We start from the raw sequence: 24,021 nt of genomic DNA on the forward strand, positions 1-24,021 counted from the left end.
TTGAATAAATGTATTGCTATCTTTTACAATATGAAAGTAGTTTCTTCAGAGAAATGGTGCAAGGAGTTGTGAAAACTGAACATTGAAAACTTTCTGAATACTTTTATGGTAGATTTTACTTTTTAGTGAGAAATATTTTTATTTCAAAGTTTCCATGGCAATAAGTTTCCACATGAAGTCACATAACCCAAATTTAAAAGATTCCTTCAATATTTTATGACTGATAGTAAATAGGGGTTTTGTTTATTATTTTCCCACAGAAATTTCATTTAATGTGATATCATTAATGAAGCCTTATTAAACACTAAATTCTAATATTATCACAATAGATTTATGAGAAATTGTACTATTTCTGTTGAAATTATTGATAATTTTAATATGAAAGTTTCAAACCAATGAGAAATATGACCATTTTGTTTAGAAAACCAATTTTTAAAAACAGTGATGAATATTTATTACATTATTTTTGAAGAATTGTTTCTTTCGTAAAAGTCTACTCCAGGTGACAAGTATATAAAGTACTCCATTAGAATTATTGGTAATTTTAAAGTGTCCCCAACACATGGAAAATTTGACTAATTTTTTTTAGCGTTATTAAGTTTTAGAAAGTCCCCAACCATTGTAATGTAATCCTTGTATTGTGAATTTTCTGTTTTCCAGACCCAAAGTGCTATGACAATGGTGAGTTGCTGTAATAATATTAAAGGGACATGTATTGTATAACTCATTGTACAGGCCCAAATCATTTCAACTAATCTCACTAACTATCTACTTATCTTCTAATCACTGGTTGGTTTTTTTTTTCTCTTTTCTTTCTTCTATAGTTCACTCTCTCACAGCAGTCACTTCTCTTTCTTGTTTTATTATTGTGTTTCAGTGTATCACTCATTTCTTATGTTACCCGGTCACATTTTTATGGAACATGTGTGAAAATTATAAAATAAAATTGAAAACTCAAGTTTAGTGTGAGCAAAGATACATAATGAAATTGAAGACTCAAGTTACCGTCATATGCTTGATGTGGTAAAAGTGAATGATTAGCAGGTCAATAGAATTAAAATATATTGGACAAGCTCTTATAGATTAGAAGATACTTAGAAGATAAAAATTTACAAGAATGATGAAATTTACGTGGCTGAAATTGACGATAAAAACATTTTACATATGTTGAATACATGAAAATTTCTTAGAAAAGCACATTACAATGTGTCTCAGTGCTGTATGCAAGGCTTATACATAGCTAAAAACAAAGACGATTATTTAGAAAAATGATAACTTTATACATGGCTAACACTGAAGATAAAAGATTACAAAAAATTCACACTTGATGAGTTAGAAGACTACATTTTAAAAATTCATTTGTACCTTCTGATCTGATACAAAAGTAAACTCATTTCACAAGATTGGAGCTGTGACAGAAAAGACTCAGAACCCATATTTTCTTGTAATGATCACATCTTCTGAAAATACTTCTCGCAATCGGTTTACTTATCGTAACACAGTCATCCCCATATGAAGTCACCTAACTTTTTGGATACTGGTCTGTCCTCTACCCATCAGTTTCAATCTTATACATTGTAAAATATCTTTATTTCCCCATTTCAAACTGTTTGTAAAATATTTATATTTCTCCATTTCAAACTGTTTGTAAAATATTTATATTTCTCCATTTCAAACTGTTTGTAAAATATTTATATTTCTCCATTTCAAACTGGTTGTCCCATGATCACTGGTGTTTTCAGAGGGTTTTTGGTGTAGACAAATTTACCTGGAATGTTTATCAAAATGTACACATCTACCACCATTTGAAAGACATAACGAGACTAATCAAATTCAAATAAATGTTTAAGCAAATGTCGCTAAAGATGCAAAACTTACGTCATGTATTTCTTCATAAACTTCTTCTAAAATTACAATCATAAACATGTTATAAGATATATGACAAATGAAGTTCAGCAGAAAATCTATTCCTGAAATAAACCTCACCAAAAACCTCCCACAAATAGAATTCACTTGTCATGTGTTTCTTTATGATATTTTCCAAAATGACAATTATGGAAATGATAAACTATACGTGAGAATTTGTCAATGAAGGTCAAAGGTTAAGCCACCATAATTTCTCAATATACACATTTGTTTATCGTCTGCAAAATTCATGATTGATTGCTGCTAGACAATGCACTTCGTTGTTGATAGAGTTAATATACTGTTACAGATGATTGCACACTCGAGATCAAATTTAATCAAAGACTATATGCTATAAAGTTATAAAAACTTGGTAATGCTTTTCTTCTGGGAAGCAGTAAACGATAAGTGTACAACAGCATATTAACTAATTTAAAAAAATCAACTTCTGTGTACTAATTATGATTAAACATTGCACAATTTGGTGATGTAGTAGATGCAGTGTTCTCCCTGAACTACGTAAACAAGAGTGCTAAACCATCTTAAGTTGTTGTAATGATAATGATAATCATGCCCCGAAGTCCCTCCATGTTCTGCAAAAGTTGCATCAACACAGCAAGCCGACTTCTGATATCCATCTGCTTTGCTTCCAATCAACACCTACAGGTGTTACAGCCCAATGTCAGATTGGGATTAACATTTGGTTGAGAAAAATTACCGACAAAGTTCGAGGAAAACTTGATTAATCGTGTCTAATTGACGTTATGGTTCCACAGATAAGATAAAACTAATGCAAAAATATGGGACTCTCCAACAATGAGAATTAACACTCTTGTCATAAAACTCTAGGAGAACACTGCAAAATGGAATATTTCTCTATGCAGCTGTGTGTGTACATCACCAGACATACATTACACACTGCATCACAAAATGTTTGTGTGCTTTATAACTAAACTAGAATCCATGTCAATATTTTCATTTCAGCCGCCAAAAGAACCTACCTTTACTTCCATAGGCGATCTTGTAATGGTTAAAGTGTTAATGGTTAGGTTTTTATGTTGATATTAGTCTAACATTATCTTTTTTGAAGTTTTGGTTACACTGCAACAAATGCACCGTGGCATGTAACAACAATCCATATTTCCAGTGAGGGATTTAATGAGATATCAGATGGCTGCAAGATTCTGAACTTGAGGAGACAAAAAAAAACTTGTAAATGCTGAGAAACAAGCATGGTAAACTGGTCGTTGTGTTCAAATTTAATTTTTTACATGGATATTAATTCCATGTACAAATGTAGACAGTACAGATGAGATATGGACGCACTTTCGTTTTCATTTTAAAGTCGTCATCTTTACTAGCTCCTGATAATGAGCAGGACAGTGTTTGGGTCGTAGCGTATATGAACATAGATTTGTCTGAAAAAATGATACAGTATTTGGTCCTAGAGTTTAGATTTTGACCAGTATTGCTTGTTATATCAACATTTTCAAGAGTTTTTATTATCCTCTTTAGGAGTCTTGCACCTGTTATGTGTTTTCATGTTTTGTCTTGGGAGTTCAGCCAAAAAAATTTTCCTGAGAAGGAAAAAATGTGAAAACCACTCACACCCATTGCACTTGAATGGAAGGTGCTGGGAGAATGTGAGATTGGTTTTATAAGAAGCAGACAAATTAGCTACAAACTAATGTGGCGAAATTGGTCAGTTGATCGTCAAAATCTTGGTCCATATTTTTGACTCACTTTGTAAACTATCGTAAAACTGCAAGAATCTAAACTTGGAACTCTCAAGACAACACATAAAACATTATTCATTATCATGATCAATATCATCATGTGGTCGTCATCATCATAAAAGTGAGAACTTAGTCAGATACAACTAACCAGCACATCTATGAGTGTTGGATATGAAAGTATGCTCATTAAGTTATTTCTGTAAAGTTCACTTGCAAGCCCTCTGGTGCTTGGTCAGTGTATGGGTATGTATTACAAATTCTTGGTATCTGCAATATAATTCTACCACCTAAGTTTGTCATAAAAATGAAGACTTCTATTTCTTGGTCAACACTATAATAACGGCTCTATGCACTACACATGTATTACTATAGATGTGTATGAGAATAAGTCAACCTTCTTGTTCTATTTTGACCCTCTAGTATGAGGTAAAGTACTATTGCAAGTACCGAGAATTCTCAGGAAAATAGGCTTAGAAGTGAACTTATAGAAATATGTGAAATCTGCTCTTCGGAATGACATCCCTAACATTTCTATCTCATTACCTGACTACAGAATAAGTTGTCTTTCATTTGCTAACATGATCTGTGAACAGAATGAATGATACATACATACGAAAGAGTTGAGTTTTGGTAAAGATCATGCAGTTTTCTTTTCTTTTTTTAAAATCATTTTTAAGCTCCCTAGAAAACCAGAGACTCTGAAAAATTAAAAATTCTTTAGTGTTAATAATGCATAACTCCATAAAATTTCTTTCATATGATGTCACTTTGAAGAGCATACGTAGGCACTCTTGTATCTATGAAAGTGATCTGACCAAGTTATACTTTTAGATTGTGACTCTACATAGATCATACTTATTACTAACATCAATTACTTTGAGCATCCTACTATGAGCCCCTGCTTTTTGAGATTGATACCTCACTATTGGTCTGTTTCAAATCATTGCACAGATTTCGTATTCATTCTTTGCACACAGTTGGTTTCAGTACATGCATCATTTTTCATCATGGCATTTTGAGGCCAGTTTTGGCATTTTTATGGAATGGGGCTTATAGTAAGATGTGAACGTACAAATGTAATGGAGATGGTAGCACTGTGAAACAGGGACTAGCATGTGGCTATGTCTGTACCAGGTGTGGTGGGCGTGTGGAATTCTGGGTAGATTTCTAACTTCCTCTGATCTTCCTGTCTGCAGGGACCACTGAACGCTCGTAAACGAAAACTAGAAGATTCCAAACGACTGCATCAGTTGTTCCGTGATATTGAAGATGAGGAAGCGTGGATTCGTGAAAAGGAACCCATCGCCGCATCCACTAATCGTGGTCGCGATCTCATCGGTGTTCAAAATCTATTGAAGAAACACCAAGCTCTACAAGCTGAGGTTGCAGGACATGAAAGCCGTATCAAAGCAGTGTGTCAAACTGGACAGGACATGGTTGGTGAAGGTATGGACAAACAGCTACCATACTTCCTTCTAGTGCAGTAGTCATGTTGACATTGCCAACCGCCCTGAAAATTGTGATAATGATACGCACCTTGTAGATTAGATAATATCAATGCGTTTGTTCAGGATGGCAAGAAAATCTACTTGAGTTCACAAATCATGTTACTGGGGTACCCTAACAGGAATGATTGTACACTATATACAATGGGAATTTATGTTAAAGTTACAATTAAAACCCGGGAGTGTTTGTGTGTTTTCTTGGAAGCAAATTTCAAATTTTCACTGGCATCTCATCAGCATCGTCAGGGGTATACTACAAATGGGCTATTTCTCTTAAACTCATTTCACCTGTCACTCCTGAGACACACGACAATAGGCCATCGCAGTACGTCCCTGACAATACTGATGAGACGTTAGCAAAAATTTGAGATTCACGTCCAAGAAACGTTTTGACTTAATGAGTAGAAATTTTCATTACTAAGTTTCATGTTGTCACAACTGTGTTGTATTTCTGTCACCAGGTCACTTTGCATCTGATGATATTCAACTGAAAATTCTTGGACTACAAGACAAGTGGCAACAAATCAAAGTAAGTTATCAGTTAAAACGAGTCAATGTTGTATAAAATCTAGTTTTTGATTGCCAGCTACAGAACAAATAATTGCAGAATATTCTAGTATCGAAGATAGCAAGTCTACAGTATATGTTGTTACGGCCGATTTCATCTTTGTGTTGTTCTGTGGCTCTGTTTGATACAACAATGCAGAAACTGATAAGAAACTGCACATTCTACACTTTTAAGACAGCAAGATTGCAGTTTCTTTGCTACCAGTACACATTGCCTACTGCCAATTTCATATTAGTGTTCACTGGCTCTGTTTGATACAACCATTCAGAAACCAATGAGAAGCTCTGTATTCTAGCAAGATGGCAATTTCTTGTTAAATTTGTCTGAGTTAATTATGCAGAAGCTATTTCTGGTCCAAACTGTCCAATTCAATCGTTGAACAATTATCTAGAAATCTGTAAATTATGTGTGTGAAGGAGTAAAATTCATACTTCTGTTACTCAACTACTGAGAACAGAAAGCCAAGGTTGTATGCGAAGAAGTAGTCTAAGCGATATGACTTTGAATCTCTTCTCTTGTCTAGCTGTCTGAGGTGGTGAGATAGATGAAATTTCAAATTTTAACAAAACCACCCACACAGTCATTAACATCAAGTCATTGTTAATCAATCATTGAATTTGCCAATAGTAAGTTAGTGTTTACAGGGGGGAAGTATAATGTCCAAACATGGTATATTAGTCATATGAGGATGTTACTTATACACTGGTTACATCATTCTAACAGTTGAGGTTTACTCATTTGCATGAACAACTTTTGGTTCATGATTTCTCGTTAAACTGGACGGGGGTGAAGAGAAATCTTGAGAATGAAATCCATGGATAGCATCTAGACTAGCAAAGAAATCATAATGATGGTAATATTGTGATTTGTTTGTAGGACAAATCATACCAACGTAAACAAGATTTGGATGACTCCTTACAAGCACACCAGTACTTTGCTGATGCCAACGAAGCAGAGTCCTGGATGAAGGAGAAGGAACCTATTGCTGGTAGCAATGACTATGGTAAAGACGAAGATGCAGCTGAGGTAAGAGAAAAACTGTAAATAGTTAGTTGGCTGTAACTTGAAATTTACGCATTAGAGGCACGCCAGTAAACTTATCGTGAAATTTCTGATGTAGAAGCAGCCAGTAATCTATCATCCTCACATCACCTTCATTGCTCTGATTGAAATTGGGGAAAATTTTGATATTTGATATTAAGCGTGAAATATATGATTTTAGAGGTAGGCATGCAGTCAGTAATCTGACATTTTGTTTATTGTTTGGTTGTAGTAATTAGAGGAAATTGTGTGATATTTTGCATACAGTAGTTGAATTTGTAACTTGTTATTCATTGAATGTCCATTGCTACCACTGTATAACAAGTTATTGGTAAATGACTAATTTATGCAGCTAATTATGTAGGTCTATAGTAAGATTAGATAAAAACAGAAGCCAAAATGTAGTGAGAAACTTTGGGATGGGTTACCACTGACCAGTCTTTTGGGCCAAGTTTGTATAATAGTATGTTAGTACATCCTCTTTTCATATTCTGCTCTGCTAGGTATGTTTTTGGAAACTTTGATTCCACTAGCAGGTTGTCTGTTTGAAGACAAAGGTTACAAATTTTTAGATACATCTAATATTTCATGATGAAACAGTATGGTAAAATGAATATTTGTGTTGGTTTATTTGACAGTCTTTGTTGAAGAAACATGAAGCATTGATGTCAGACTTGGTAGCCTATAGTACCAGTATTGATGCCTTGAGAAACCAAGCCATGGAATGCAGAGTAAGTATATTGACTAGATGACAACTATAACATATGTTATAAAGATTACAGTGAAAATAACAGCTATCAACATATCTTGTAAACTTTACAATAAAAATTGACGTTGTTCAGTGTACTACAACATTCTGAGCTTACTGAACTACAGTGTTATTGGTTGTTAGTGAAAACCATTCCTATTGTAATAGATGAACAAATATTTTTGAGCATTTTCTACTTATAGTTTTCCCAGAATGTTAGGTTGGTAAATATGTTAGCACATTGCTAAATTCTTAGTGTATTTTCTATGGTACAGCAACAAGAAGCCCCCATTGGTGATGATCTAGGCAAGGAGTGTGTACTCGCCTTGTATGATTATGTCGAGAAGAGCCCTCGTGAGGTGTCCATGAAAAAAGGTGATGTCCTGACCCTCCTCAATAGTGCTAACAAGGTATGTCATTCCTGTACATTTGTTATGTTATAGCATGTATGCTGACTAGTGTTCAGTATGTTCCATTTTGTCTTGTTTCGTTGTTGTCTTGTCTTGTGTCGTTTCTTTTTGTTACATATTTCATTTCATTTCATTTCATGTCATTTCCATTGGTCTGTCAACTGTGGATGGGAGATTGTCAAATTTCATTTCATCCTGCATTTGGTCTCGTTTACAGTACAAGGTAAAAACTCAATTCATTTGGGTTGAATTAATAGGATGCCTGTCTTATGATGTGAAAACAACAAACAAGTAATCATCTAAATTCCATACTGCTTGCCTCTAACAATTAACTACAAGAAAAGGATCACACAAAACAACAAAAATACATACACATGAACACAGACAGAGATACATACATACATACATACATACATACATACATACATACATACATACATACATACATACATACACACATACATACACACACACACACATACATACATACATACATACATACATACATACATACATACATACATACATACATACATACATACATACATACATACATACATACATACACACATGCACACAGAGGTACTTACATAAGCATGCATATGAATACATGCTGCCACTTACAAGTTACATACTCCCCACCACCCCCACCCCCACCACCACACACACACACATGCAAGCACTGTCAAAGTATGAAAGAAAGGTTGGTTATAAAGTAATTTGTTGAAGTACTAATCCATAAGAGTGCTTCTTGCAGAGAACAAAACCGGGCAAAGGTGCTGGTACCACCGTAAGTCATTCACATGTACACACACACACACACACACACACACACACACACACACACACACACACACACACACACACACACACACACACACACACACACACACACACACAAACTGTAAATCAATCAGTCTTGTAACTCCTTGGAGTAAGGTGTAAATGATAATAAATGTTAATGTTCTATCATCTTGGTGACATTTGGTGTAACATAATAATATTAGTAACAAAATATTGCACATCTAATGTAAAAAACCAAACACTGAAAGGTGATGAATTAATGTTCAAAAACTTTGAAACAAAATGTATTTACAACCAGTGTGTTCTTTTGTGATTTGGAAATACTTTCACACAGTTTATGTCATCTAGATATAGAAATGTCAAACTGTACTTGGCCAAACTTCTTTCCCTGAATGGTGATTGGTTAGTAACAGTAGCCCCCAATGGGCACTGTACATTTGATGTAGTAATGTTTTGTAGTCATTTAGATGGTCCTGGTAAGATTAATACAACAACTAATACTGTAATAGGAAATGATCTATTGTGAAATCTTGTATGTGTCTAGCACTATTAGATAGAAATTGCAGTGGTTATGACTGATAGTAAATGAATGCCTTGTGTGAGGAATGTTCTGAATGTCATGTTTGCTGAATGACTTGCTTTGAAGTTGTAGAAGTAGTATAGATTTTGTGGTAGCATGTTGGTAAGTTCTGGATGTTTTGCTACGGTATCGTTGATACTCTTTACTTACACCTTTGCTATAGTTCCATAGGTAGCAGTGCGCCCTCTAGTGATAGCCACATTTTGTTGTCTTGAGTCAAAATGTTAAAAACTGGTACATGTATTTCTTGTGAGTTACCACCTAGTAAGAGATAGGGGAACACCAAATTTTGATGTGTCACTAGAAATTGTGTGTCAGTGGTGCGTCAAATTGGCTTAGAGGGCACACTATTCCATAGGTAGCAGTACACAGAGTTGGTGCATTGATTACATGCACAAGGTGATCAACAGCCTGCATGTATCATTAAAGTCACCAGTAACAATGAAAGATTTCAAAACATACCAACAGAAATGTACTTGCACCATATTCTGGTTTATCTTTGACTACAACAACTGTGTTGTAGATTTCAAATGTTGTGCATGCATGCACACACCTACAACACTTCTATTGCTACCTATTGAACAATAACAGGTGTATTTTGTCAGAGTATTGACAACCCTGTAGCAATAATTACAGAGCTACATATTGACAGACTTGTGTGGATGTTAGAACTGCATGGCATCTGCTGATAGTACTGATTTATGAAGGTGAATACAGTAACATAAAAGTACTTTGGGTTAAGATATCACTGTATGGTTAGATTAAGTTAAAACTAGTCAAGTTAAGTTAAAACTAGCCAAGTTAAGTTAAAACTAGTCAAGTTAAGTTTAAAACTAGATCTATAGTAAGTATACAAATGATGACTAAAGATACCAGGTATTAGTACTGTAACAGTGTAAGCAAATTAGTTACAATGCCCTAAATTGGACGTTTAGACTTGTGTGCCAGAGTTGGTTTTACATGGAAAGAAGGGTATTGTGATATCTGTATTGGTATGCATTGCATCGTAAACTTGTCTGTCCCTGTATAGGTTTGTGTAATGAGAGTTAAAATCCTGATATAAGCCATATGCGTCAAGGTTTGCCTAGTACATATGTTGAATAGAAAGGTTTTACTGAACGTTATCTAGAAGTTTGAAATGTTTGTTGAAGTAGTTTGTCTCAAGTATGTACAGATACGTACCAGTATGTGAAGTCTCATGACCTTATGTATTGAAATAGATACAAGAAATTCTGTGATTACATAATTTTAGACAAATTCTATCATCAGTTCTGTGATAGAAGTATATGGCTGGACTGGAATAATATAAGAGAACTTTGAATCAGATCTAAATTTCACAATTTAAACTGTTTATGTAATATCCTTGTGAGAATACATTATACCATGCACAAGCCAGGTTCAAGAAAAAATATGGAATATATACTCTGGTCGTTCTATGTCACAACAACGCGTGTCTATGTCATTGGTTCTGCTATGTTTGAAATATGAGTCAAATGATCAAAATTGCCATTACTTTCCCCAATCTATTAAAAATATTACTGGTGATGGTATAATTATGTTATTCCCAATATTTTTCTTCATTCAACTAGAAAATACTCGTGACCTAAGGGTTGTCACTACTCATGTAATGACTCGTAGTGACAAGGGCACCTGTATTTTCCTTGGCTTAATGAAGAAAAATCATCGGGAATAATATCTAAGTTTACAATTGAGACTGTCAGCAAAACACCCGTACTAAGATTTTCTCCATGTTTATGGTGGTACAGGACTGGTGGAAGGTAGAAGTGAATGATCGCCAAGGTTTTGTACCAGCAGCCTACGTCAAGAAGATAGATTCAGTGCAGTCCTCATCCCAGGGTAACTTGGCTGATGAGGTCAATAGTATTGCCAACAGACAGAGGCAGATTGAAGATCAGTAAGTCATTATAATTATCTACGGGTTTCTTGACAAGAAGTTGCACCATGTTAACTGAAGAAAGTCATGAAATGTACATTTTAGATGCAGCATTTTTGCAAAGGTTTTTGAACCATGGTAACATTGGATGGAAAATTTGATACAACTTGCTTATATTTCCATAGGTTGAATATACTATAGTGTAGCAGGGAACCCTGGTAAAACAGCTATGGAATTCTGGGACATTTGACCCACTTCCCAGCTTGACAATGATGTACAGAATCTTGCAGGCAAACCTGAGTAAATTTATTGATGTTAAAAGGGATTTTATGACAAGTTCTTGATGTAGTACAAAATACTGTCCACTATACTCACCTGTCACGTTATCAAACTGGCTAAAGTAAAGTGCTAAAAATGTGTTTAATTTCTGTTTAGATACACACATTTGCTGGAGTTAGCCAACAATAGAAAACGTCGTCTGGAAGACTCATGCAAGCAACACATGCTGATACGTGAAGCAGGTGATCTCTTAGTCTGGATGAACGATAAAGAGGCCTTTGCTGCCTCCTCTGAAGTCGGTGACGATTTGGAACAAGTGGAGGGTCTACAGAAGAAATTTGATGATTTCCAGAAGGACTTGACAGCCAACAAGACCAGACTGACAGAAATAAATGAAATGACTACTGCCATACAAGTTGAAGGTAGTCAAGAAGGACAGATTGTGGCTGCTCGTATCCAGGTTAGGAAGTGTACATTGCTTTGATTAATTGAGATGGGTCTTAAAACCCCAGTGTTTGAATTCCATGTATGTGAAACTGTAAAGCAGGGATTTTAACGATTTGGTATATAGTACCGGTAATAAAATTTGAATGGGATAAGTCTGGATATAATTCTGTACTTGTTCATAAGCTTTCAGACTCTTTAGAATTCAGATTTCTTTAAAAGATGATTACTCTTATGGTGCCCCCTCACTGTACTGTTGAGTATTGGGGTCCAGATCGGTAAAGTAGTATATTGACCTCTGACCTGACTCCTTGTTCAGGGTTGGGGTAGTCACATATACATATATATGTATGGCCTCGTTCCCACTCGACCACCAGAATTTTGGCATTCTCAATATTAATGTTGGGTATATAGTTGGAGTGCGCAGTCTGATAGAAGCCATAGAGAGAAGGATTTCATGATGTTAATTTGTTGTGTATGTTTTGAAATTTGATATACAGGACTTGAACTCACGCTGGACAGCTTTGGAACAATTGACTGATGAACGTAGTACCAGTCTTGGCAGTGCTCATGAAGTACAGAGGTTCTTTAGGTGAGAAATAACTCAGGTTGAGTGTGTGTGTGTGTGTGTGTGTGTGTGTGTGTGTGTGTGTGTGTGTGTGTGTGTGTGTGTGTTTGTGTGTTTGTGAGAGAGTGTTTGGATTAATGGATAGATGGATTAGTGATTGGGTGGGGGTGGGGGGGGGGGGGGGGGGTGATGTGTCAATATTGACTAATATTCCGTAGCTGGTATGATGAAAATTCCACAACTTCTGTAGGTGGAAAGTAAGTTTAGGGGATATCATAATATATGAATGCAATAAGTTGTCTTTATTTCATGTACTATGGTAACTATGAAATTGGTTGTACAGTTCTATACTATGTGTTGAGGTGTAATTTGGGAAAATATTATAGCATAACCGGTAAGAATAGAAAGCGTCCTCAACTCCATTTTCTTGATAGTTTACACATGTACACAGTCATAGCTTCATTACTCATGTCCTCAACCTCAACTGAATAATGTTCTTTCTTTGCCCGTTTCAGAGATGCCGATGAAACTAAAGACTGGATCAGTGAGAAAGACAATGCTCTGAATACAGACAACTATGGACATGACTTGCACAGCGTACAGGCCCTACAGCGTAAACATCAAGGCTTAGAACGTGATCTTGCTGCCCTTGGTGACAAAGTACATCAACTGGATGACACAGCTGGACGCCTTATTCAAACCCATCCAGAGTCAGCTGACAGTATTACTGACAAACAACATGAAATTGATGATGCTTTCTCTAATCTTCAAAGACGTGTAAGTTTATCTATGTAACATTCAGAAATACTTCATCACCTTACGTTTTTGTAGCATAGTATATTACATAGAGACGCTCATTAGACAAAAGTTTATGGTCTAATAATTTACAAATTTCATATCATATATTCATATAATATTCACATAAGTCAAAACTATACAATGATCAGTGATCTTGACCTTGTACCTAATTGTAAAGAGCAGATACTCAGAAAATTTAACCATCTGCATTGACTGGCAACCATGTACCATATCGTGAAAGTGCTAACGTTTGTATTGTACAATATACATTCATTCTAGACATTGTCTCATACTGTTACATGCTTAGAAGATGAAAATTTCAATTTGCAGTGATTCTTAACTTTCTACTATATCATAAATGCTGATGCTTGTATGACAAAAAAATTTTACAATCTGCAATGACTCTCAACCTTGTAGTACCATATCCTTAAATGTTGATTCTCACAAAGTGAAATTGTACCATCTTCAGTGATTCTTAGCCTTGTACCTTATCATAAGTGTCGATATTTATATGTCCAAATTTTATGAATCACAACAATTTTTGTATCATATTATTACAGGCTGATGCTCGTAAGACAAAACTGGATGATTCTTACGATTTACAACGATTCTTGACTGATTATCGTGACTTGATGACATGGATCAACAGTATCATGGTGTTGGCTAACTCTGATGAATTAGCTAAAGATGTAACTGGTGCTGAAGCCTTGCTGGAGAGACACCAGGTAAGGCAATCATTTGAACTCTGTCTCTCATTGAAATTATTTTGTGATGACTGAAACTGAAACACATGGTAGAAAAAATGACCATGTGCCAATAGACTGTATGAATGAATGTCTAGATAAATGTTTAAGAAAGTTGAATATAAAGTGGAACAAAAAGCATAATAAAATATGTTGGAAAACAGATGAAAATATTATATATTGTATTGTCATATCTTTGATTGATGCATTGTTGGTTTGTTGTCAATGAATCTTACAACAAATTTTCCCAACTCTACCACGTTACTAGGAATTACGGTCTGAGATTGAAGCCCGTGCTGGTAATTTCCAAGCCTTTGAGACATTTGGCCAACAGTTGATCCGTAACGGTCACTATGCCAGTGATGAAGTACAAGATAAAGTCAACCAGTTGAATGATGCTAGAGATGATTTGGACAAGGCATGGAATGCACGTCGTATCAAACTAGACCAATGCCTTGAACTACAGTTGTTTTATCGGGACTGTGAGCAAGGCGAGGCCTGGATGGCATCTCGTGAAGCCTTCTTGTCATCGGAGAGTGTCGGCGATTCCCTGGATGGTGTCGAGTCCTTGATTAAGAAACATGAAGATTTTGATAAGGCAATCAATGCACAGGTTAGTGTTTATAGTTCTGATTTCACCAAGGTATACAGATTGTCAGACAGACTCCTTTATTCACTGATTAAAAATGACACTCATGTTCGGCTAATTGTTATTGAGGTCACTTTGTATGCATGATTTGGCAAAGCCATACTTCTATAGAGGTTTTAAAGCCCTGTATTTTTCATGACCTTGAACTTCATGGGGTCATTTCTCATGTATTAACAGCCACCATTACAATTCTCTCCGATGCTAAAGTATGACCAATTGAGAACTTCCCAACCTCGAATTTCCGAGGTTCGTTAATATGCTAAGCTGGTAGAAATGTGTTAATTGGCCTCATCATCTATATCAACAGAAATAAAGAAGTGTCGGGTATTTGCATAATCTTCTTTTCCATCTTTTCATTGTATGCATGGACACTCAGACCCCTATTGAAAGTTGTCTTGCTGCTAGACGTTCGGGCTTTCTCCCGACGAAGTTCGCTGTGATGGCGAACGCCCATCCTTGTCGTATTGTAAATTCGGAATAACACCTGAGGTCTAGCAGCTAAACTAGGACATGAGTAGTTGTAGCCAGATTCATAGGAAGTATTTATAGAAGGAGCACAGAAACTTCAAAGGCTTATTTATTCTTTATTGTTTAGTATAATGTCGTAGCGTTATTTTACAAATTGTGACGCGAACTTGGCCGCTTTATAATGAACACGCAGGACAATAGCCACCTTAGCTCTGAAATATGCTTTAAGAACTCTCTGTCAGTAGTTGTGTCGCAGTTCTCTGAGTGCACATTTCCAAACTTTGACCCGTCTTTTTTACACCTGACCCCATAAAGACGCGACATTACACAAATATCCATTATCGGATAAAATCTAATTTTAGAGTCTAGGTTAGATGCTTGCTCTGATTCACTTTTTATGATATTATCCTATAAAAAGTACTCTGTACGTGCGAAGAGTAATATTAGAGTCTAAAATTCGATTTTGTTGGCGTCTGTCAAATCGCTACCTAGTCTTGCTGCTAGATGTTCGTGCTTTCTTTCGATACTATAAGCGAACGAAGTTCGCAGTGAGGGCTTGCCTTGGAAGTTCCATCCTCGATAGCGATGTTCGGTCGTGTGTCGTATTGTATCGGAAGAACATCCGAGGTCTTGCAGATAGACTAATCGCTACCATGAAAAGATGCCAATGGTTTGCGTGATGTTGAAAATAAAACGTCCATATGATTATTATATTGAAACGGCTTAGTGAATACACACAACTAGAACTTGTATAAACGGAGATGTGTTCCAACTCAGACTCAGACCACTAATGAATATTTTCAGTGGTCTGAGGTTTCACAGACAAGGAACACAAAATTGAAGTCCCGTGCTTTTATAATGTTTTGCACTCGCAAATCCGTGATCAAAGAATGTACACTTGCTATTGAATCCAGGATGAATAAAGTTTAAACGTTGTAAACCTTTCTCGAATATATTATGACAGTGATGTTGAATTTGAGGGAAAATTCTGTTTGATAATAGAATAGACTAGCCAAGATTACTGACTACATAGATCTTCAATGTAAGTGTGAGCAGTGAAGTGAAAACAGCTAGTGTACTTCCCGTTTCTCGGACAAGGCAACATTATATCGCCCTTCACATGCTATTGTTTGTCATATCCCTTCGTCGCTAAAATTAACAGAGACGAGAAAATGACGGAAATGCAAGTTATCGAACATTCAGGACAAACACCTTTTTCAGTTAGAAAAACTTCCCTTTTTGAAATGGAGATTAGTCCCCAGCATCATGTTCACAAACCTGCGAAGAGGCCTTGATTGACACATGGATGTATTAGTGAGAATTGACACAACAGTGTACAGTCACGGACACAGTCTATCTGAGAGACATTCCTTACTGTTCACAAATATAGACATTTCTACTAGGCTACATCCATTTCGTAGGGTCTATGATCCATCTCAGACCGGTTGACCACTAGTGGTCTGAGGGACCAGGTCGCCCTGCTTGCATACGGAGTAAGTCGCCTACAAAGAGACAGTTGACATGTGAAACCTGGGCTTACCTGAAATGCTAGTAACTACAGATTTAACGCATCTGTGTTCAAATATCAGCAATAAATTATATCGACTATTTAGTAATTTTACCTCGCCTTGGCTACAAAAGTACTAGTCCCAGTCCGGAGGACCAGAAATCCCGAAATCACAAGTTCAATCGTAATTTATGCCCAATTCGACGCCCGATCAAATGTGGCGGAGTTTGTAAGGCGGGATTTTGAAATCAGTCGGAACTGGAAAAGTTCCGATTTCGACACTTTTTGTGATCGTACCAGCGACTACTATCGTCAAAAAGATGTAAAATGAGTACATATTCGACCGATTGCTAATATTTGAGAGCTTTATAAAAAAAATTATATGTAATTATTTTGTTATTGGTGCGAAAGTATTTTGTTTTCGCACTCGCTATAGGACGGTTTCTTTTCGTAGGACGGTGTTGAGCGAAACGCGTGCACCGTCTGCAAGCAGGACTGTGAGCCATGGTACAACATCTGAGCACAGACAAGGAACACAGTTTCTTGTCTGTGATCTGAGGTACAACTACTGACCATTATCGGATTGAGAGGTGTCAACGAGTTCCAGCAAGATGCTTAGTTTAGACAAACAAGTTTTATTTACACATATCCCCAAAACGTAGGCTGGTGGCGTTATTCACCATATGGGTAGAGGTGTAAGAAGGTGCTAAAAGGTGTTACTTTTAGCATCAGCAGAATTGTAATGACTGATTTCATTCACATGACCAGTCACTTACTTTATTCAGCTATGTACGTGCTCAGAATTTCATCAAATAAATATCAGGTATATACGAATGATGTAGATTACTTGACATTAGTCAATTTGATAACATACATAAAGTTTTGCGTTGTCGTGATTTTGAATTTGATGTCGTTGTCATGTCACCTGTAGTAAAAGTCAGTGATTTTGGTCAATAGCTCAGAATTTCATCAAATGCATGCCTTGATAGAAATGATTTCTGTTCGTACATAAAACATGACTTATTTCTGTAAATCAATACTGATGGTGTTTCTTCAGGATTTTAATTTGATATTCTTTTTGTCCTTTATTCAAACAGGAAGAAAAGATCAAAGCTCTGCAGTCATTTGCTGATCAGCTTGTTGCTGCTGACCACTATGATAGTCCAGCTATCAATGAAAGACGTGATCAGGTATTAGACAGGTGAGTACTGTCACTAAATAGTATAAAAATTGTCCAAGAGCTGTACAATGTGCTAATTAATTCTAGTAGATGTTTAAAGATAACTATGTATGTATGAATTTGTACTATCCATGACCACCAATTACGACAAAGTCTGTGATTCTTGTCATTCTCTGTACCTGCTATATACAGTGCAGTTTAAGTACAGTGCAGTGTGCTACAGTACTGTCAGCACATATAGTCCAGTATTATAGCATTTCATAGTCCAGAATAGAAGTTTAGCAGGGCACAGCACAGCACAGCACAGCACAGCACATATTAGTCCAGTGTACTATAGTGCAATGCAGTACAGAACAGAATTGTGCACAGCAGTACTCTGTACAGCACAGAATATCAAATATTGCAACATACAGACATCCTGCAAATAAATGAAGGTAGGTAAGTTAGTCAAGACCTGCTTGTCCTGGTTCATGAAATGTTTTCCAGTGTGTAACAGGTTATTCCAGTAGACAGGAAAGGAACAGACAATTAACTAATTGTCAAAACGATCAATTTCTCATAATATGATTATGATATGTTGACAGATGGGGCAATCTGAAGGAAGCGTTGATTGAGAAACGATCTAAGCTTGGTGAGAGTCAGACACTGCAGCAGTTCAGTCGTGATGCTGATGAAGTAGAGGCATGGATTGCAGAGAAAGTACAGATGGCTACTGATGAATCCTACAAAGATCCCAGTAACATCCAAAGTAAACATCAAAAACATTTGGCATTTGAAGCAGAAGTTGCTGCCAATGCTGAGAGAGTTAACTCTGTACTCACTGCTGGCCAGCGTAAGTATGATCATAGACACTTCAAATACAACTTGTTGTATGACTGTGACACATTTCTTGATATCAGATACATTGATTTGTGAGTTTCAGTGAACATAAATTGTGTCTTTTTCATGAGAACCAAATTAATCAAGTCACAACAAACACTGGGCAATCAAAAAACGTTTCACCGTCACAACACACTGAAACTAACCTAATTCCTGTATGTTCCTACCACTATTCCAAGAAATTAGACAGCAATGTTATACTTAATGTGTGTAATCAGCACACACAAATGTACATCCAAGAAGTTTGGGACCCTAAAGTAGGAAATGAACACAGGATCATACAAATATCTGAAGGTGACCCTGAAGTAGGAAATGAACACAGGATCATACAAATATCTGAAGGTAACCCTGAAGTAGGAAATGAACACAGGATCATACAAATATCTGAAGGTAACCCTGAAGTAGGAAATGAACACAGGATCATACAAATATCTGAAGGTAACCCTGAAGTAGGAAATGAACACAGGATCATACAAATATCTGAAGGTAACCCTGAAGTAGGAAATGAACACAGGATCATACAAATATCTGAAGGTAACCCTGAAGTAGGAAATGAACACAGGATCATACAAATATCTGAAGGTAACCCTGAAGTAGGAAATGAACACAGGATCATACAAATATCTGAAGGTAACCCTGAAGTAGGAAATGAACACAGGATCATACAAATATCTGAAGGGAGATGAAAAGTCATAGATCATGACAACTTGTTGATTGTAAGAACTTGTCAGTTTTAAGAATTTCTTAATTCTACGAACTTTTTGATTGTGATGATATTTACTACAGGTTTGATTGATAATGGTCAGTGTGGTGGTAGTGAGGAAGCAGTGCAAGCCAGAACCGTAGCACTGAGTGACCAATGGGATTACTTGGTACAGAAATCATCAGAAAAATCAGCAAAACTAAAAGAAGCAAACAGACAACAAACCTTTAATATTGGCATTAAAGATATTGATTTCTGGCTTGGAGAGGTATTTATCATATCATTTCAGTCTCTGTGTAGTCTTATGCTGTTTATATAGAGATGTTTGTATGGTATGTTTACTGTCCTTGTTATCTGTCTCAAATGTGCGGTCTTTGTAATGGTTGTCAAAGCGTAATAAAGAAGTTGATGTCTATATATTAGCTGTTGTAACATACAAGAAATGAAATTAAGACAAGTCTACAATTCTGCTTTTCCTGCTCAGAAAGGAGGTATTTTTTGCTGAATATTAACAGCCCTGAATGTTTTGTGGCGTACATACTCAGCCAGGTTCATTCCGTCTATAAGACTTCAATGATAGACATATTGTAAATCAGTGTTCCTTCCATATATTGGATTTATGTTGGGTGAATATGAACAGCCCTGTACGTTTTGTGGTGTAAGCAAAGTCCACATTTTCAATAAAGAGCCACTGATAAATACTGTAAATCTGTTTTGAGTGATGCAGTGCTGCTGTATTTTAGAATTGCTACTATTTTGAAACTATAGAATATATCTTTAACTTTACATCAATCAAACAAAACAAATATATATTGATAAATTAGATACAGAGATTGTCTTTACGTTTGTTTGTTCATAGAGATAGTTATTACATTGTTTGTTTGTTTGTTTGTTTCTTCATAGAGATAGTTATTACATTTGTTTGTTTGTTTGTTCATAGGTTGAAGCAGCCCTGTCTTCTGAGGACTATGGACGTGACTTGACCTCAGTTCAGAACTTGATCAAGAAACATCAATTATTGGAAGCTGATATTGCAGCCCATGAGGTGAGTATTTTCATTTGATTGACCTCTAAGTATGACTCCCAAGATGTACAGTTTATGAATATTATATATTTGTTTTCAAGGAGACAGAAAAATTTGCCATTGTGTACACTCTTTAATTACTTGATGTACTTTGTGCATAGAGTTTAAAGCGACAATTATTTTGTCGCTGTCAATACATTTCCACACTTTAATCACCAGAACCTATTAGTGGTTGACTATTTCTGTTTTGGTTCCGTGTGATTAGTAATAAGTAATAAATAGTATGTTTGTCTGTCTGTGGCTACCACAGACATATGGATCTGTAGCTGTGTACGAATACCGTAATCAGATAGCTTTACATTTGTGAATGTATTTTTATCTACATGGACTATTATGTTTTCAATGGGTCCGTTGGATTTTATTGACTCCATGACACTTCATGCAGTCTCAGTGTAATGGAAAAAAAGGTTGTGGTGACACTGCCATTTACATGTCATGGAGCATGTATTTTGATACTACATATATTGGTACAGTGTGTCTGTTATGAGTCATCATAAATGACACTTTTACATTTGTGAATATTTAGTTTCGGAAAGATATCGATGTCTTGACTATTGGTGTGTGGATGGTAAAAAAAAAAATTATGCTCTCTTAAAACAGGACCGTGTCAAAGACCTAAATGCTCAAGCCGACAGTTTTGTGGAGACTGGCCACTTTGCTGCCGAAGCAATCCGTGAGAAGCAAATAACTATCAACGAGCGTTATGAGAGAGTTCGTGAACTGTCAGTCAGACGCCGTGATAAACTGAATGAATCTAACACCAAACACCAGTTCTTAAGAGATATTGATGATGAAGAGTCATGGATTAAGTAAGTGAAAGGATTATGTGGGATTAGGATTAAAGTAATCATGGATTAGAAAATAAAAAGGACCATGTTGAATTAGGATTAAAATATGGATGACAAAACAGTTGTCTTGCTGTAGATAAAATTGGTCCAAAAGATGAGCCTGTCCAGTCCTTTGGATTCCAAAGATTAATATTAATCCAAAGCTGTGGGATTCAAACATTGGGCTTTAAACACACTTTTCTTTCAGTCTGTGTTTGTAGATATCAAATTCCAGCATTTTTGTAGATATTTGCAGAATATTTGACCATCTGTGATAAAGTGATCCACATCAGGTTGATGCAATAGAGCAAACCCATTCACAATCTATAGCATCTGTATGTGTAGAGTACTGTGTAGATGTCCAGAAACAGGTTGTCACATACAGTCAGATAATAGTAAACCTAAATCATCTGATTAACTTGATATACTGATTTACTGAGAAAATTGCCTTCATGCCCAAAATTTGATTTTGAGAGGATCACTGTCTGTACTTGATTTTGTTAAAGCTTGAAATTTTGCATAATATGCCATACTGTATTTTGGTTGTCGAAACCATCAAAAATGACACGGCTCATTGTTTCAATAATTCTTGTCTACCATCAAAGGGAGAAGAAGCTCCTGACTAGTTCTGATGACTATGGAAGAGAACTGACTGGTGTACAAAACCTACGTAAGAAACACAAGAGACTGGAATCTGAAATCAACAGTCATGAACCTGCAATTCAGGTGAGATCATTGTTACTATAGGCAACAGTATGTAAATTATGAAGTCAATGACATCACAGCTATACACATATATGGAATTGGTGGAATGCGTGTACTCTTGTATTTTCAGTCAGTGGTATTTTGTGCTATCACTGCCATATTTTGATGAGTTGTATCATTTCTGAAATGTTCTCATATTCCTCATATCACTTAAAATGCACTGCATGATGTTAGAATAAAATTTTAAAAAGAATTGTCAAATTTGAGATTTAATAAGTGTTTATATAGTACGCAATTCTGTAAAACCTTACAGGCAATGTACTGTAATTTATTGTAAGTATAGTGCAATATTTAAGTAAAAATGATGCAGATATCATTAAGTTTGAAAACTGTGCGAGAACACAAGTTAATGTTAATGATTTGGTATTTGCATTAGGCTGTACAAGACGCCGGAGCGAAGCTGATGGCTGATTCTACCCTTGGAAATCAAGAAATTCAAGATAGATTGGACCAACTGGATAGAAGCTGGCATGAGCTGTTAGAGCTGGCTAAGATCAGGTGAGTTAGTGATATGTGTGTGATGCAGATACAAGTTGATGTGTAGTGAAGCCTTTATATGGTTTCTTCTGGTCTGTTAGATAATGATGGATGTAATGATATACCGGACATGGCTTCCAATTGAAATGCAATGTATAAAATCCGTAGAATATTGATGAACGAACAATTGTGTAATTACTACAAAGCTTTTTCACCATTTTGTTTTCACCTCTTTTTATGGCCACAGGAGCCAGAAATTGAACGAGTCCCTGGCCTTCCAACAATTCAGTGCTAATGTTGATGAAGAAGAAACCTGGTTGAATGAAAAACAAAACCTGATGTCCAGTGAAGATTACGGTGATACCTTAGCTGCTGTCCAGGGTCTACTGAAAAAACACAAAGCATTTCAAACTGACTTCAGTGTTCACAAAGAACGTATTGCAGATATTCAGAGAGCTGGCGAGAAACTTATCTCAGAGGTGAGTAGCAGAACAGCATGGTCAACTTTTCTAATTTCGCTATGGCTAAATTTGAAATTTTAAGTGAATTCATACATAGATATTGAGATGTACAGGATTCAAAGGCATGTCATTCAGAGGTCAAGGATCGAAGGTCAGCATTGTGCCGAAAATGACAAAATTACTTGAGGAAAGAAACTTGCTGAAACATACAAACCTAGCTTTTATAAGCAATAGTAGTGACCAGAAGGTAGCAATTGAAATAAAGGAATAATTTTTGTGATGTGTACTGTCATGCACAGTGAGACTGGGTGAACAAGTATTTCACCAACAGATGAACTTCGATAAACTTTCATTTGACTGCATAAAGTTTTGGTTGTAAAGATCGTGAGAATCTGTGTCAGTTACTTTTAATGATGTGGTCAAGATCCTGTGTGACTTTATGCATTGTTCCGTCTAACAGACTATATTAATGACAATCATATATTATTTATAGAATACATTGAATGACAGAGTTTTCTAGTATGCTGAATCTAAGATGTCTCATGATATATTTACTAATTACTATATACTTATTTATACTATGTATGTTTTATATCTTGTTTGATAGGGTAACCACCAGTCAGAGGCCATTGCACACCGTCTTAGCACACTTCAACAGAAAGCTAATACTTTGGATCAAGCTGCTGGTTACCGTAAAGGTAAACTAGAAGATAACTCTGCTTTCCTGCAGTTTATCTGGAAGGCTGATGTAGTAGAATCATGGATCGGTAAGTTACAAAATTCTGGACACTTTTTCTGCCACAAGCAGTCCTCACTTTATGTATCGACTTATTAAGATATTGGTAAGATAAACACAAACTAAAACTATTGTTGGTCAGTATGGTAGATTACACAAGTGGGTGGTACATTTACTGTTTATTGTTTGACTGGTAAAACATTAGTCTATTCAATCCTGTTTTGTCTTGTCAGCAAATTTTGTAGAAGAGATACTTTTAGTA

General features: G+C 35.9%; 1 protein-coding gene across 3 annotated transcripts in view; it reads left to right on the forward strand.

Moving 5' to 3' along the window:
- LOC144441407 (spectrin alpha chain, non-erythrocytic 1-like) overlaps nt 1-24,021 on the forward strand; it is a 55,296-nt gene that overhangs the window by 23,057 nt on the left and 8,218 nt on the right. The window contains exons 20-42 of one of the 3 annotated variants that reach the window (XM_078130975.1): nt 661-681; nt 2,890-2,949; nt 4,838-5,087; nt 5,608-5,675; nt 6,591-6,740; nt 7,394-7,486; nt 7,779-7,913; nt 8,671-8,703; nt 11,064-11,212; nt 11,627-11,930; nt 12,415-12,506; nt 12,998-13,259; nt 13,841-14,005; nt 14,292-14,636; nt 17,745-17,848; nt 18,412-18,659; nt 19,493-19,677; nt 20,350-20,454; nt 21,094-21,302; nt 21,926-22,046; nt 22,462-22,583; nt 22,810-23,041; nt 23,631-23,790. In XM_078130975.1, coding sequence (XP_077987101.1) covers nt 661-681; nt 2,890-2,949; nt 4,838-5,087; nt 5,608-5,675; nt 6,591-6,740; nt 7,394-7,486; nt 7,779-7,913; nt 8,671-8,703; nt 11,064-11,212; nt 11,627-11,930; nt 12,415-12,506; nt 12,998-13,259; nt 13,841-14,005; nt 14,292-14,636; nt 17,745-17,848; nt 18,412-18,659; nt 19,493-19,677; nt 20,350-20,454; nt 21,094-21,302; nt 21,926-22,046; nt 22,462-22,583; nt 22,810-23,041; nt 23,631-23,790 — 3,613 coding nt within the window. The remainder of the gene's footprint in view (nt 1-660; nt 682-2,889; nt 2,950-4,837; nt 5,088-5,607; nt 5,676-6,590; nt 6,741-7,393; nt 7,487-7,778; nt 7,914-8,670; nt 8,704-11,063; nt 11,213-11,626; nt 11,931-12,414; nt 12,507-12,997; nt 13,260-13,840; nt 14,006-14,291; nt 14,637-17,744; nt 17,849-18,411; nt 18,660-19,492; nt 19,678-20,349; nt 20,455-21,093; nt 21,303-21,925; nt 22,047-22,461; nt 22,584-22,809; nt 23,042-23,630; nt 23,791-24,021) is intronic. The other 2 variants (XM_078130976.1, XM_078130977.1) reach the window with 2 other exon arrangements.

The sequence above is a fragment of the Glandiceps talaboti genome, chromosome 10 (assembly GCF_964340395.1).
Source record: "Glandiceps talaboti chromosome 10, keGlaTala1.1, whole genome shotgun sequence".
Classification (NCBI taxonomy): domain Eukaryota; kingdom Metazoa; phylum Hemichordata; class Enteropneusta; family Spengelidae; genus Glandiceps; species Glandiceps talaboti.